The sequence below is a fragment of the Rattus norvegicus genome, chromosome 1 (assembly GCF_021556685.1).
Source record: "Rattus norvegicus strain SHRSP/BbbUtx chromosome 1, alternate assembly SHRSP_T2T, whole genome shotgun sequence".
In the NCBI taxonomy this organism is placed as follows: Eukaryota; Metazoa; Chordata; class Mammalia; order Rodentia; family Muridae; genus Rattus; species Rattus norvegicus.
This window is the reverse complement of record NC_141534.1, coordinates 186,381,545-186,397,282: the sequence shown is the minus strand read 5'-3', so window position 1 is coordinate 186,397,282 and position 15,738 is coordinate 186,381,545. Positions and strand designations below refer to the sequence as shown.

Sequence of the window (15,738 nt, the reverse complement as noted above, 5' to 3'; positions counted from 1 at the left end):
ACTTCCTCCAACAAGGTCATACCTCCTAATAGGGCCACTCCCGGGGCCAAGTATATTCAAACCACCACAATCACCTCATTTATTTTTCATTGTGAGTATGTTATGTATTTGCACATTGTGTAAAAATACACATGCCAAGGAATTCATGGAAGTTAGACAGGTTACCTGGTGTCCTTCAGGTAACCAGTTCCCTACTGGTTCCCTATTGACTTGGAGCTCTGGGTTTTAGCTAGATTATTGGTTAACAAACCTTAGCAATCCTCTTATCTCATCACCACCAGCACCCACCATGCTGTAGTTGAAGACACATGTAAGAAGAGCTGAGTTTTAGCATGGGTGCTGGAAACCAGAACTCAGGTCTCTGTGCTTGTACAGCAAGTGCAACCACTGAACCATCTCCTCAGCCCTATCTGTCCATAATATATTGATTAAATATAGAAACTCAGGTACCAAAGGTCTAGTACAGTCTCCTGGCTTCCCACCCTTTAGCTGTCCTCACCAATGGACTTAACCTCTCTGCATCTCAAAGCTCTCAAATCATACTAATGTCCTTGCATGGAAAGTAAGGTCAAAGGAAATGTTGTGAAATGCCCAGGACATAGTAAATGTTGAATAAATGTTAATTATTATTATGCACTGGGATAATGAAGTCATTGAAAAATTAACTGTTAAAAATTAAAAATTGGGAAAAACAGCAGAACTAAGAAAAATGATTCAGAGCTCCAAGTGCTCTGTCTGCCCAGTCACCTAGCCATCTCTTCTAAGGAACTCACAGGAACTGCACAGCCATCGCAGACATCAAAACTATCTCTGAAAAGCCTTGACCCTTTCTCCGCGGTTAGTAGACCAGTTGGTGGGATGGTTTGATAACCAGAGCTATGTTGTTCTTTCTCTATATCTTCCCCAGTCTGAGGGCTACAAATGGCACGTGCAGAGGATAAATTCTCCCAGGAATATCAAAGATGCTCTGGGATTCCAAAGCTCAGACTTTCTGTTCCCTCAGAGCTTCGGCCTGCCCATCTGCACCAGAACAGAATAGAGCCCTGAGCCAGTTGGCTTTAAAGAAAAGCTGTGAAATGCAATTTCAGGCAGTGGTGATCTGGGTTTCTCAGCTCATTCACCCCTTGCAAAGGTGCCCCGACTCTGTCAACACCACTTTCCCTTTGCGGAAAAATGTGTGACGGCGGAAAAGATGGATTGTTTTCATAAGGGAAGTTAGAGCAACATCAAGTCCTGAGAGTTGAGGTTTCTACCTTCCTACTTCTTTTCTGAAAAATCAATATATCGTTCCCTCTTGCTCCCCCAAGCTCACCTCAAGGTCTCCTAAGTGTCCCCAATATTAGCCTGGGATTGGGGTGATCTCTCTGCTCACACAAAAGAAATGAGAAACTCTGTGTCTACAGATTAGTTTCTCAAGAGAGGCAATTACTCGAAACTTCAGGAAATGTCAAGTATGAATACCTGGCAATTTTGTTGGCTTTGATGGCTTGCTTGACTTAAAGCACTCATTAGGTGGGGCTGGAATATTTTTGCAGCATTTCAACTTGAAGAATTTTTAGCACCATGCTTGAAACTGGGTTCAGCTGGGGAGGAAGAGACAAGGACAGAGTCATTCTAGAGAGCATACTCAGATCATCTGCTGGGGACACCCTGGAATTTACCCATCTCTGACCACTGATAGTTATAGAGGCCACAGGCAGAGAGAAAGTGTGGGCACTGCTCAATGAGTGAAGAAAGGTTGTCAGGAATGACTTTTCTAAATTTAAGTCACTGGCTGAAAATCCTTTCCTATGGCCAAATCTAACAAAGTAGGGACCAAGGAGATGGTGCAGTACATAAGAGCATTTACTCTGCAAGGGCGAGGATCTGAGTTCATATCTCCAGCACACATAAAAAGAAATAGCCAGACCTCGTGGTTACAGTGCCTATAACCATGGCACTCTGGGGAAGACAGATGAATCCTAAGAGCTCTCTGTTCAACCAACCTAGCTGAAATGAAAAGCTTCTAGTTCTGTGAGAGACCTTATCTCAAGGCAATAGGGTAGAGCCCCATAGCAGAAGACACAAGATGTCCTGCTTTGGCTTCTCCATGGTGCTTATGCTGCCATGCACCCACACACCTACATTCATGTACCACATGCACCAAACCACACACACACACACACACACACACACACACACACACACACACACACACACACACACACACACGGGGAAAGGAAGGAAGGAGAGAGGGAGGGAGGGGGAAAGAAGGAAGAGTTTAATGTGGGCTAATGTCAAAAAGAGCTAGAATTTCTTCCTGCTTTCTTCACTTGCTTGGTTTCTTTGGACAACTGATCCAAATGTCCAAGCCTCAATTTCCTCATCTGTAAAATAACAGGCTATGCTCATTTTTGTTCTCTCTCACTACCTAGGTCATTCCCAAACCTTTGAACCCACCATTCTCACTCCCCAGAATCATTCTCCATCTTTCTTTTCACCTTGACTGAGCTCAAGTATCTGCTACATAGTATCACGATCTGAGAGTTTCCTGTGTATTGCTGTGTGTCAACTTGTTTGTTTGTTTATTTGTTTGTTTATTTACTCATTTATTTTGTCTTCTTTCACTCTATCATCTCCATGACAGAAGGATATGTGTTCATTTTGCTAATTCCCATGTCTTCAGCACTTTGCGCAGCGTCTATCTTTGGACAAATGAATGGATGAATCAAGACTGAATGAATGAATGAATGACAACCTGTCACACTCACCAAGCACATACCTTGTGCTGGGTACTGTTCTCCTTGTGAAAACTGTAACAGTTCTTTCATCTGAAATCAACCTCATGAAGTGGATGCTCTTATTAACCTCATTTCATGAAGAAGGGAACCAAACCACAAAGCAATTGAAAAATTTGCCTCAAATCTGTGAGCCAGTAAGTAACAGAGCCAGGCTGGAACCCCAGAGCAGTCCCACTCCAGACCCCACATACTTGGCTATTGGATGTCCAAAGTCACTAGTGCAATAAGGACCTACAGACTGATTTCCAAGAAACTCTAATTGTATGTGATTAAGTCAGAGCAAGCAAGGACCAGAAGGCAGTCTTTTGATCTAGACACCCTTTCCCAGCCTCTGCCTTCAACTCTATGTCTGCACACAGCCTCCCTATGCCCACTGTGTGCCTTCTCATTAACATCATCAGTGTGTAGCCGTTTACAGGCTATTTCCACTCTAAGTGGAGACCCTGACTGTCTGCAATGCCAATTTGTGCCCACCTTCAGCCCAGGCACGGGTCATTGCCTGCAAATATAGATGCTAAATACTTGGTGGAAAGATTTCCGAATGAATAAAACATTTTGAAATGCTCTTGAAGAGAACACAACAAAGCTGTTTAATAAAAGAGGGCTATTAAGTGCAAAAATGCTTACAGAGCAAGCACAAATCAATAGAAGTGTTCTTTGCCTTAACAAGCCAAATGCTTCATGTGTCCCCACCACTGGGCCTTTGCACATGCTGTTTCCTTTATTGAAATGCCATCTCCTTCCACAGGTTTTCCCTCTTTACCTCCCTGTTTGTCCCTTGATCTCAGCTTGAACATCATCACCACCTCAGAAATGTGTTTTCTGGTCACTGCTCCCAGCTTCTCCTTCCGAGCACATGCTATAACCCGACTTTATGCATTTTTCTTCTACAGCTCTTTGGCCAATGTTTTTCTCCATTAGTGAATTCCAAGATTGATTAAAGCAAAATAGACAACATCTGTCTCATTCAACATCTCTTCACCATATGCAATCACAGGTTCTTAAAAGTATTACTGAAAAATAGTAGTAAATAAATTAATAAATTTTAAAATTGAATGCACAAACTTTTGGGATATCAGGCTTACAAATACAAACCGTTTTTTAAAAGGTGATGCTTTCTGAGGTAGGGTCTTCATGGAGTGCACACTCACTACTGTTCTCTGTCAGGTACAATGAGTAGACCCCCAACCCCTTGGAATAAATATTACTAAATGATAATCTACAGCACGAACCTTGATCCTGGGCTAATATAACCAGCACTCTGCTATATCCAAGTGATTCAGGAACAAGAGTGGCACAGACTTAAACAGAATAATAGTTGGTAGTGAGAGGATATTGAGCAGCTGAGATGAACACTGTACGTTCAATTGTTGGAAATGTAAATTAGTAAAACCACTTTACAGTTAGTTCTCATTATCTAATATAGAAGATGTGCACTGTACGCTTATGTATTTGTACACCTGATCACCAGCCAATCAGAAGCATGGAAGGTTGTGAAATCCTTAAGAGTAGAGCCCTGTTGTAGGACCTGAGTCTCAGGGAAGACCCCGATGCCTAAGAGGCAGGCCTTATGTTCTACTGTGTCTCTGCTTCCCTACGTCAACCACAAAGTGATCTGCTACCTCATGATCTCATGACTGTGGCTTAAACTGTGAGCTAAAATAAACCATTCCTCAGTAAAGTTGTTTCTTGTCTGGTGTCTGGCCACTGTAAGAATAACTACAGCTAAGTATCCTAAAATAATTATGCACTTCTGTATGTGCTACCCAGTAAAATCTCACACAGATGTGCTTCTCAGTGAGAGTCATAATGAAATATGAACTAACATACTCATAATGGGGAAATCCTGAAATAAAAGTGCTGGAAGGAGGGAGAGAGGGAGGGAGAGAGGGGGAGGGGCGGAGACAGAGACAGAAAGAGAGAGACTAAAGAATAAACTCTATGTAATATATACATAAATTATACTAAGTTGATACAATGCTACGAACTCCAAGCATTGACATAGCTGGGCCTCAAAAACACAGTGCTGAGTAACAATAAGAAAGAATGGGATGGACTCAGATACTGACTGGGGAGGAGCAACAGCAGCAAACATCACCCTGGGGTGACTCTGGTTACCCCTAGAGAAAGAGGGGAGGGGAAACAGTGGCTTTGGAGCTATGTCAAGACTGATTTCACCTCTGCCTACAGTGCCATTCCTTTTTTATAAAGCAATGAACCAAATATAAGAAAATGTTCAAATGCCCCAAGTTTCAGGACAAGTGCACCAGGCTGTGTGGGTGTGCTTGAAGAAAAAGGGTTCTCTGTGTGAACTACTGCATGGTTTGCCTTGCATGTGCAGGGTCTTGTCGTGGTAATGTTTTCAATGGCTATCGAGAAAGAAGAAATGGGAGGAGGAGAGGAGATAAGGGAATGAGAGCAAGGTGTGGGATGATGGGAAGAAAGGGAAGAGGAAGAGCTAGAGAGAGAGAGAGAGAGAGAGAGAGAGAGAGAGAGAGATTCTGGCTTTGTTCCTAGACCTCTGACAAAGGACATAGCTCTCTGTGACCCTCATTTGCAAGCAAGACTGACAGTGTCCAGAGTTGATTGTAAGAATGAATGAGAATCATTTTTATCTAAATAACTTTCAGACATCACTCATGCAGTTATTGCTTTTGGATTATTCCCTAATGCCTTTCTTTTTTTTCTTCCATTTTTATTAAATTGAGTATTTCTTATTTACATCTCAAATGTTATTCCCTTTCCCAGTTTCCTGTCCACCAACTCCCTAACTCCTCCCCACTTTCTATATGGGTGTTCCCCTCCCCATCCACTCCCCATTACCACCCCTCCAACAACCCCCTACACCGGGGGTCTTTCTAAATGCATCTTATTCAGGGAAATTCATGTTTATAAAACTGATCAGAGATTGTGTGTGTGTGTGTGTGTGTGTGTGTGTGTGTGTGTGTGTGTGTACATGTGTTAATGTATTTTAAACACCCATCTCCCATCTGATCCTAGGAACAAGAATATTTTGCTATTACTTGAACAAAACTCATTCATGTGTGTGTGTGTGTGACATATTAGTATATATCAATTATTTATTGGCTGTGATTATCCTAAGGGAAAAGGATTAGATAACTAGAAAACACAAATAGAAGAGAAATGTCTATGTCTTTGTGATTGTTTTTAAGTATCCCCAATGTATGTTGATCACTTGCTCCAAAAATCAATATGATTCACTTTAAAATTAATGTGAAGGTTATCCTTAAATGCACTTAAAAGGAGGTTCTAAAATCTAAATTCCATAAAGGTTATTAAAAGGTCGTGCTGGGGAAGGTGTAGCCAAGTGGAAGGGCGTGTGTAGAAACCCTGGATTCTATGCCCAACACCATAACAAGGAAGGGATGCAGCTCAAGCCTGGAGGCGACAGCATCATAACCCCTATTGCAATACCCACTTGTCTTGTTGCTGTTATAAATTGTCTAGGGTGGGAAGGGAGGGTTAATTTTGGGATCACACTTTCAAGGTACAACCTGTCACGGAGGGAAAGTCACGGCAGCAGAAGCATGAAGCTGCTGGTCATACGACATCCATAGTTAGGAAGTAGAGAGAGATGAGTACTAATACTCCACTGGCTTTTTCCTTTGTATTCATCCAGGACAACAATCTGAGGAGCAGTGCCACCCATGTTTAAGATGGGTTTTCCCATCTCAATTAATCCTCTATAGGTATGCCCAGAAGCTTGTCTCCTGGGTGATTCCAGATGACCCAGTTGGTAATCAGCATTAACTTTCACTCCCATATTTCCACAGTCAGGGATCCAGCCTCATATCCACTCTAGGATAATGTCAGCATCACTTTGATGGTTGCCTGAAGCACAAATAAACCACAACCTGAGTATATATTCAGATTGTGTCCAGCTGTTTGATTATTGTGTGGTTAGTGGGCTGAGTGTCCCCCAGAAACGCTCATGTGACATCTATGGGTGAGCTCCAGAAACCTCAAGCTGAAGGCCATAATCATCTTTGCCTTGGGGATAACTTTGATTCTCTTCTCTCCACAGCAAATATCTTGACAGTCATCATCCTCTCTCAACTGGTAGCCAGAAGACAGAAGTCCTCCTACAACTATCTTCTGGCACTTGCTGCTGCCGACATCTTGGTCCTCTTTTTCATCGTCTTTGTGGATTTCTTGTTAGAAGACTTCATTTTGACCATGCAGATGCCTCCGATCCCTGACAAGATCATAGAAGTGCTAGAGTTCTCCTCCATCCACACTTCTATTTGGATTACAGTCCCCTTAACAGTTGATAGGTATATCGCAGTCTGTCACCCACTCAAATACCACACAGTTTCCTACCCAGCCAGGACCCGGAAAGTCATTCTGAGTGTTTATATTACCTGCTTCCTGACTAGCATCCCCTACTACTGGTGGCCTAACATCTGGACTGAAGACTACATCAGTACCTCCATGCATCATGTCCTTGTCTGGATCCACTGCTTCACCGTGTACCTGGTGCCCTGCTCCATCTTCTTCATCTTGAACTCAATCATTGTGTACAAGCTTAGGAGAAAGAGTAATTTCCGCCTCCGTGGCTATTCCACTGGCAAGACCACTGCCATCTTGTTTACCATCACCTCCATCTTTGCTACCCTCTGGGCCCCCCGCATCATCATGATTCTCTACCACCTCTACGGAGCACCCATCCAGAACCCTTGGCTGGTCCACATTATGTTGGATGTTGCCAACATGCTGGCTCTTCTGAACACAGCCATCAACTTCTTCCTCTACTGCTTCATCAGCAAGCGCTTCCGTACCATGGCAGCTGCTACACTCAAGGCCTTGTTCAAGTGCCAGAAGCAGCCTGTACAGTTCTACACCAACCATAACTTTTCCATAACAAGTAGTCCCTGGATCTCACCAGCAAACTCACACTGCATCAAAATGTTGGTGTACCAGTATGACAAACATGGGAAGCCTATAAAAGTATCCCCGTGACCCCACAGGGCTGGCACTTGTGCCTGTGTGTAATCTGTTTCCAGAAGAGAGGGTATCCCATCCTCTGGTTGAACAGCTCTCCTTAAGAGTGCTAACCTGATTTCCAGTCTCCACAGACTGAGCCGCTCTCAGACTGGCAGATGAGAAGAAATGGAAGAGAAGAAAGGAGAGCATGAATCTTGGTGTTTTAGGGGTTTTTTTCTTCTTTTTTATGTACTCATTTTCACAAAATCACACTGACAGCCAAAGTTCCTGCTGGCTTGAAGACACCATTGGCACTTATAAATGCCATCATATTGTGACCAATAAAGACCATGGTAGAGAAGTAATTAGTGCTGGTACCATCCATAGTCACTAGGAACCAGCCACTCATGTGTGTGGTCCATCCAGCCACCATGGTGTGTAGCTGAGCCACAATCTTCTTCCAAGAGTTGAGGTCACCCATCATATCCCTGTGCCATTGTCAGCAGCTAACAGGGCTGACTGATTTTGGGATTCTTTTCAAAGGTGCCCTTCGTCCTAGACAGAGTTGTGGTCTCCAAGTGGCCCTGGCAACTCTGGCTGCAGAAGACAACATGGGGAAAGGGACGTGTCACATCCCATCCAAACTCCTGCTGTGCCGGAATGTCTATGGGGAGGCTCCAAACCAACATGACTATGTCCCTTAGACTTGGGGTCTAAGGTGTAGTTTTCTATTTGCCATATTGTATAGATTTTATGTCTCCTCTAAAACAAAGACCCTGCCCTGGTGTGTGGGGGGAAAGGAGAAATTCTTGAGCCCAGAAAAACAAAAAATCAAGCCCACTCTTGCCACTGTTTCGATTCATCACCATATCAGCTGTTTGCGATCCTTGCATTCAAAATCATCTTGCTGTGGCACTATACACGCCTCCTGGAGAAGCCTTTTATGTGTCAAGTTGTTATTCCTGCTCCTTGCTTGCTCAAGCCCTCACCTATATCGCTTTACTTGAAGTGACTTCTTAACTGGAGATACTAGTCGGGAGGTTAGAAAACTGCAGCTCTTCTGGAGGGAAGGGAGTGTATAGCACCCACCAAAACCCAGCTGGCATTGCTGTGTAAGACCCAAAGTACAAACAAACTGGAGGGGTGGTTGTGCCAACCACTGCTATGTCCTTTGATGTAAGTAGCTGAGTCAGGAAGGGGTGCCAGTTATCAGTAAAGCTGTTTAACTTGGATGCTTCAAAGATACTAAAATTTATTATTTTCCCCTTTCCTGTTCAAGTTAAGAAGAAATCTCGGATGTGGATAGGGGCTTCCCTGAGAGTGTAGACATATAAAACACAGGTATAGACACAACTATACTAAACTGTTATGTGGTGTGCTTTAAAAGGATGTCCACACTAGAGTTCCTCTCATTTTATTTCTGCCCCTTTTCAAGATATCTGAAACCATCCCTGGTTTAGAAGAAATCCTCTAAAATGATTTTTGAAATTGCATAATATTGGTGCCAAACTAAACAGAGTCACCTGAAACACTTGGTTTGATTTGTCCTGCATTTTCTCTCTAAGTTGGAGGGCATGTCCCTATCACCTTAAGGGGTTCTGCAACAAAGGAATGGGAAGGAAAGACCCCTGAAGCAACACGAGTCCCAAACTTCCACCAGGGCCATTCAATACTAACCCAGTGCAATCGGAGGCTGTATTGTTCCTATCCCTGTTAAATGGCTTATGGGAGAGTCTCGCCAAACCCAGTAGTTAGATTCTGAAGTCAGTGCAAAAGTGAATGACCTTATGGGGCTGTGGTTCCTGTGGTTCCCCAGGGAAAATGACCTTTGAACATCCAGGAAGTTGCATTTTGCTCCAGCATTGGGATGGGTTGCCGGTACTTTGATTGAAGATAATACAGATGTTTAGGGGGTGTGTCCTATTATTGTGAAGTATCTGAGAACATCAGGACTACCTGGATACAGGAAGCCACACCCACTGAAAAGTCTGCAGAAGTTACTCACGTAAGAGATGATCTAAGTTCTAGCATCCATCTCGCTTGCTCCCCAGAGCATATACTCCATGAGCGAAATGTGAGCAAATCCTCCACATCTCTTGAATCGCATTTCTTTCTTTTTCTCCCCAAGCATGTGAAATTGAATGTATGTTCATTAGCTGTGTGTATGATACAATTCCATTGCACTTCCCCCCGTAAGTAAACATTAACCAAAGGCTACCTACGCCGAGTATATATTATGTGTGTGTGTGCTTATTTATTTTTTAAAATGCATATCTCTGAAAATGTTAGTTTGAGCTATAGATAAATGATTCAAAGTGCAATATCTATAAAGGTTAAGCAATTCCTTTTTGAGAATGTACACAAGATGAACAACAGTGAGTCTCTGACTCTCAATGCTGCCTGCTCTGTGTTTTTTAATTGTATGTAAAACAATTAATTATTTAAAGCTGGGTGTGTACTGGGAATGCTTTCTCCAGACACTCATTTATGACTTGTCGTAGCAGGAGAGGTTCTATTAGTAGGTATGGCAGCATCTCTTTCTTCTGACTACATTCCTATTTCTCTAAGCAATTTTTCAAACTAATCCATAGAAGCACTCCAGAGAGTTGCTGTATCTTCTGTTTAAAATACACATGGATACCCTTTTGGTTAGGTTGCTATATATCATAGCCTATATATGTATATATGTATACATATGTATGTATGTATATATATACTAAAGTTTAAGATTTTAAGATTTCAGGAAAATATTCATTTATTATTGATATTAATAATAACAAGCAATGATGAAGATGCTTTCATTTTAACTTTAAAAATTGTAAGCCTTTTCTTTCAGGCCAGGTTTGGAAGATGAAGCCCGTCACATAAACAGCTGCTGCTAAGGGCAAACACCTTAGCCTGGGTTTTTGTGGTGCTTCTTTCAAAGACTGTTCATTATCACCTCCATTGCTGTATGATTTGTGTCCTTGGACATGGTTGACAGTGCCACACATGTACATGCTGAGTCTTTTTCTTAGCAACTGGAAGCCTGGGGAAAGAGATAAGGGGGACAGCAGACAAACCATAAGAGATAAGCCATGTGAATGAATGAACATCCCTGTTCCAACCACCTTGCAATAGGAAAGGGTTATTTTGCACAGATGGTGCCTACTTGTCCAATGTGGGGAACCCTTTGGAAATGCATTAATGACTCTAATGTTGACGACTACTACTGTTCTGAGGTTACCACCGAAAAACAGTAAATGTTCATATTTTCTTAAATAGATAATATATTGTGTTTGGACTAGTTTGTATTCTAATAAATTCTAATATGGTGCACACTTGGTGTTTGCTATTTGCATATATGTTCAACCAACTGCAGAATGCTGGTTTTTATTCATATTATTTTTAATTGATAAATCATAATTGTATACAGGTATGGAGTGCAGTGTGATGTTTTGATATGTGTATTAAATGTGCAATGATTAAACCAAGCAAATTAACACATGGCCTCACTTCTGTATTTTACTGAGACATTTGAAACTTACCTATGTGTCTATTTTGAAGTTTACATTATTTGGGTTAGAGAACTTCTTCTAGGGAACAAGTTTTAAACGTTTCTTCGTCTTATTGAATTTTTGTACCTTCTGGTCAACAACTCCCCAATTCTTGGCCCCCGCTTCCCCAACCTTCCAATAACATTCTCTACTTTTATGGGCTCAATGGTTTTTTTTGGGGGGGGTTGGTTTGTTTATTTGTTTGTTAAAGGGTTTTATTGTTGTTTCATATGAAGTTTGTTTAGACCTAAGTTATTTCCTTTAGTATAATAGTCCCCAAATATCAACATACTGGTGAAAGTGTTTTAGTGTATTTATTTATTCCCCTCCCTCTCTTCTCAGTAGCCCTTCATACAAATTTTCCCACCATTCCTCCTTTCCCTTCCCCTCTGAGAAGGGGGAGCCTCCCTCTGGGTATATTCTCCCCCGCCATCCCCCATCAAGTCAAGTGCATTCTCTCCCACTAAGGCCAGACAAGGTAGCCTAATTAGGGGAGTGAGATCAACATGCAGGTAGGCAAAAGATTCGGGGATACTCCCTGCTCCAGTTGTCAGGGGACTCACATGAACACCAAGCTGCATATCTGCTACATATGTGTAGGGGACGTCGGTCCAGCCTTTATATGCTCTTTGGTTGCTGGTTCAGTCTCAAAGCCCCCAAGAGTTCAAGGTAATTGACTCTGTTGGTCTTCCTATGAAGTCCCTGTCCTCTTCGGGTCCCTCAATCCTTCTCCCAACTCTTCGATGAGACTCCCCAACTCCATCTAGTGTTTGCTTGTGGGTCTCTGCATCTCTTTCTATTGTCTGCTTGATAGAGCCTCTTAGAGAACAATTATGTTAGGTTCCTGTCTGCAAGCCTAATAGAGTATTATTAATAGTGTCAGAAACTGATTCTCGCTCATGGGATGGGTCTCAGTTTGGGTCAGTCATTGGCTGGCCCTTCCCTCTGCCCATCTGCTCCCTCCGTCTTTGTCGTGCACATCTTGTAGGCAGGACACAGTTTGGGCTGAAGGTTTTGTGTGTAGGCTGCTATCCTTATCCCTCCACTGGAACTCATGAGAGTCTTTAAATGAACATTTTACTTATATGCTGTGTTAAATATTAGCATAAGAACAGAATCCAAGGCTATAGAGATGGCTCAGCTTATTAAAGGCTAGGTTAAAAGAAAAAACAGAATCCTACCTGCCTTCTTATTGGTCATATGGATTTTAGAAAGTTAGACCACAAAATTCTGTTTCCTATAATCCTAAATTGCTCTTTACTGGATATAAATCTGGGTTCTATTGTGATTGTATCCTCTGTGCATCATTGAGACAACGAGGGCTCTAATAATAAATAGAATTAGCACATGGGAAAGCGCTCAGACTACCCCATCATGCAGTTGTGGATTCATGTCCCAACTGTTCTACTAACAAGCTTATGACTTCAGTATGTCTTCAAGGCTATAACCCTAAGAATTGTCCTAATTGGGAAAGCATCACTAATTGTAATTTTCCATTTCTCTGCAAAGCACATAGATGCTTTCGTGGTAGTGGGGCACTATGGACTGTGTGACCTTGGATAATGTTCTCAATCTCCCTAAGTCTCAATTTCCTCTTCACAATGGGAGCTGATTACATTTCTAGTAAGTACCTCACAGGGTGCCTATCAGCATCAGGATTTTTACAGCTTCCCTTGTACAACACTTTACAGATGAGGAGCTAATGTGGAGAGGTGAGTGGATATGGCTAGAATGAAGCCTCGGTCACTCTATTACCCTTTTCACTTTCCCCCACTGGACCATCTGGGTCTTCCTCCAAAAGGTCACATTATTTTTGTGCCCTTTTTCTAGAGTGGGGAATACTGTGTAGTTTTGCAACTCTTCAAGCCCAGATCACCCAAGCATGAGATACATTATAACTGCATCATAATTAAAACACACAGCTTGACATTTCTCTGTAAAGTGGAACTTTTCTTTAAATTGATTCTATCAGCTCTCAAACTCTCTATGCATTTTCCCACACAAGCCACCATCAATTCTGACAGCCACCCACAAACTATTGTCACAATCCATCTTTGCATCAACCTAGAGACTGAACGTGACATAGCTGAGGAGAGGTACAGAACAGCAGGGAAATAATTGCCAAAAGGGTCACAGTATCTGCTAGCCATGGCCAGAGATCCTCATTAATTTTGCTCACCAGCTCAGAGTGGCAGGATAAAAGTGAGCTGATGGAGGCTGAACTGTTAGATAATGATCCTTTTATTAATACATTCTGCTAAATGATGGCTCAGCCTCCTTGGAGGGTGTGCAATTAATCCAAATACTTGCCAGACACAACAAGAAGGATGAGTGACTTGTATCTACAGGGGTAAATAGATACTGTGAATATCATGGGTTTGTTGGGAGGATGTGTTACTGTGGTGCCAAAAAGGAAAGAAAAGAGTTCCCCAGTTTCAAAAGAGCAAATAGGGCAACAGAGAAAGGAGAGACCTTGTCATGAACTCTCTGCACAGGGTGTCACCCCGTGCATGAGCTATGTTACCTACACAATGACAGTGACAAAGTATTTCTTTCTGAGTGCGATGTAACCAGAGCAAGTGAGTTGAAACGGCTGCAAGAGGGATTTGTACTGAATCCAAAGAAGAAACCTGCATAAGGATGTCTATTAATGCTACAAATGAGCTTCAGGGGCAGCTCTAAGTCTGCTTCTCTGTTTCCATTACAAAAATGATTCTACATCATAGAGAGCCAAATCACACACATTTCAATGTAGAGACCAGTCACGAGACGAAGGTCTGAGAAAGATTTAAAAACTAGTAAGCACTATTGGAACACCTGAGAAATAGTGGGGAACCCCCTCACTCCCCACCATGACATTGGATGAAAGAGTGGAATTGTAGTTGGGTGTGAATTGGCATCTTGGAAGAGGAGCTTTCCAGACAAGAGTTCTTTTTTTTTCTTTTCTTTTTTTCGGAGCTGGGGACCGAACCCAGGGCCTTGCGCTTGCTAGGCAAGTGCTCTACCACTGAGCTAAATCCCCAACCCCCAGACAAGAGTTCTTACATACTGCTGTCACACTTAAGACGTCAGAGGGGAAGGGAGGGCAATGTTCCCTGAGCTCTCCCTTCTTTTAATGTATACATAGGTGTCTACCACTGCTAACACTCAAACAGAAGTCCACGAGAAGGAGAGAGCAGATGGTTCATGGTTCACACCAGATCCCCAAGGCAGCAAATAAAGAATAAATCAAGGATAGAATGAGACCAGAAGCAACAACAGAATAAACAGCAAAATTTGGCGTTTTATTTTACTGTCATTGAATTCTGGGAAGGAAAGTGAGGCTCTTTGAATTTATATCATCCAAAGATCAAAGAAATAACTAAGAAACCTCCCCCCCGCCAAAAAAAATTACTCTTGCTCAAGAGCATAGAACCTAAGTGTTAGTAAACACGATTTCCAGTGATCTCACTTTTGTTTTCCAAAAACACAAAATGCATCATATACCTTTCACAGCTAGCTTTAAACTTTCATGGCTAGAAATTCCTCATATTAATCCTCAGTACTTCCAAGACCAGACTTAAATATGTCTAAGAATAGAATGCAGTCATTCATTGAAAAAGCACGAGGCCCTAGGCATTCCTTTAGTCGTTTATTTATCTGACTGATATTTATTAAATGATGCCATGTGTCAAAATCTATTCTACTCAGCAATTTGTTAGTGGACAAGACATATAAGCCTCTTATGACAGGTTCTCTCCATGGGGAGAGATAGTACTAGAGAAAGCATGTTAGATTAAAGCAGGCAGGGATGAGCACTGAGACCAGCAGTACTAAGCCATCCAGGTCAGACAGAAACAACATTAGATAACCCATTCTAAGAAGCTCTGTCTGAGAAGGTGGCCAAAGAACTGGAGCCTATGAAAACAGCCACAGCAAGGGGACTAGAAAAGAGACTGTTCTTGAAATGCAAATGACCTTAAGCACTAGGTGGATTGCAGAAGACTAGAACCGCTGATGCATCATGACCTAGCAAAGGGACATCATGAAACAAGCCTGGGCAGGGTAGCAAGAGCCAAATCCTGCAGAGCTTTGTGCCCTAATCAAGACCCTAAAGGGAAACCACTGGGCACCTCAAGCAAGGGACCAGTGTGGTCACCTCATCTCCATCCTCGTGACCTGTCCTCATGCACTGAACTCCATTTTCAGGTGAAAAAAGAAAAACAGAGTCTCATGGAAATTAAATTAAATTTACTCAAGATGACAATGAGTAACTCATGAGTTGGTATTTAAGTCCAGGCCTGCCTGCTTCCAAAAGCCCCTTCAGCAGGCCACCTTGACATGTTGTCATTGGCACTCCATGCTCTTGGTCCTGAATTAGCAGTTTGGTCCCATTAGCCTTTTCCTCATACAAACTTGATATTTAGGCTACAGTCATCCTCCAATCCCATTAATGAGGAATCTGAAATCATCCAGGCATAATACCCTGTGGTTCCTCT

The 15,738-nt window shown here is 42.4% G+C and overlaps 1 protein-coding gene across 1 annotated transcript in view; it reads left to right on the top strand.

The window, feature by feature from the left end:
• Gpr139 (G protein-coupled receptor 139) overlaps positions 1-11,208 on the top strand; it is a 45,088-nt gene extending 33,880 nt beyond the window's left edge. The window contains 1 exon segment of the mRNA NM_001024241.2: positions 6,826-11,208. Coding sequence (NP_001019412.1) covers positions 6,826-7,760 — 935 coding nt within the window. The 3' untranslated portion in view covers positions 7,761-11,208.
• Positions 11,209-15,738: the final 4,530 nt, after the last annotated feature.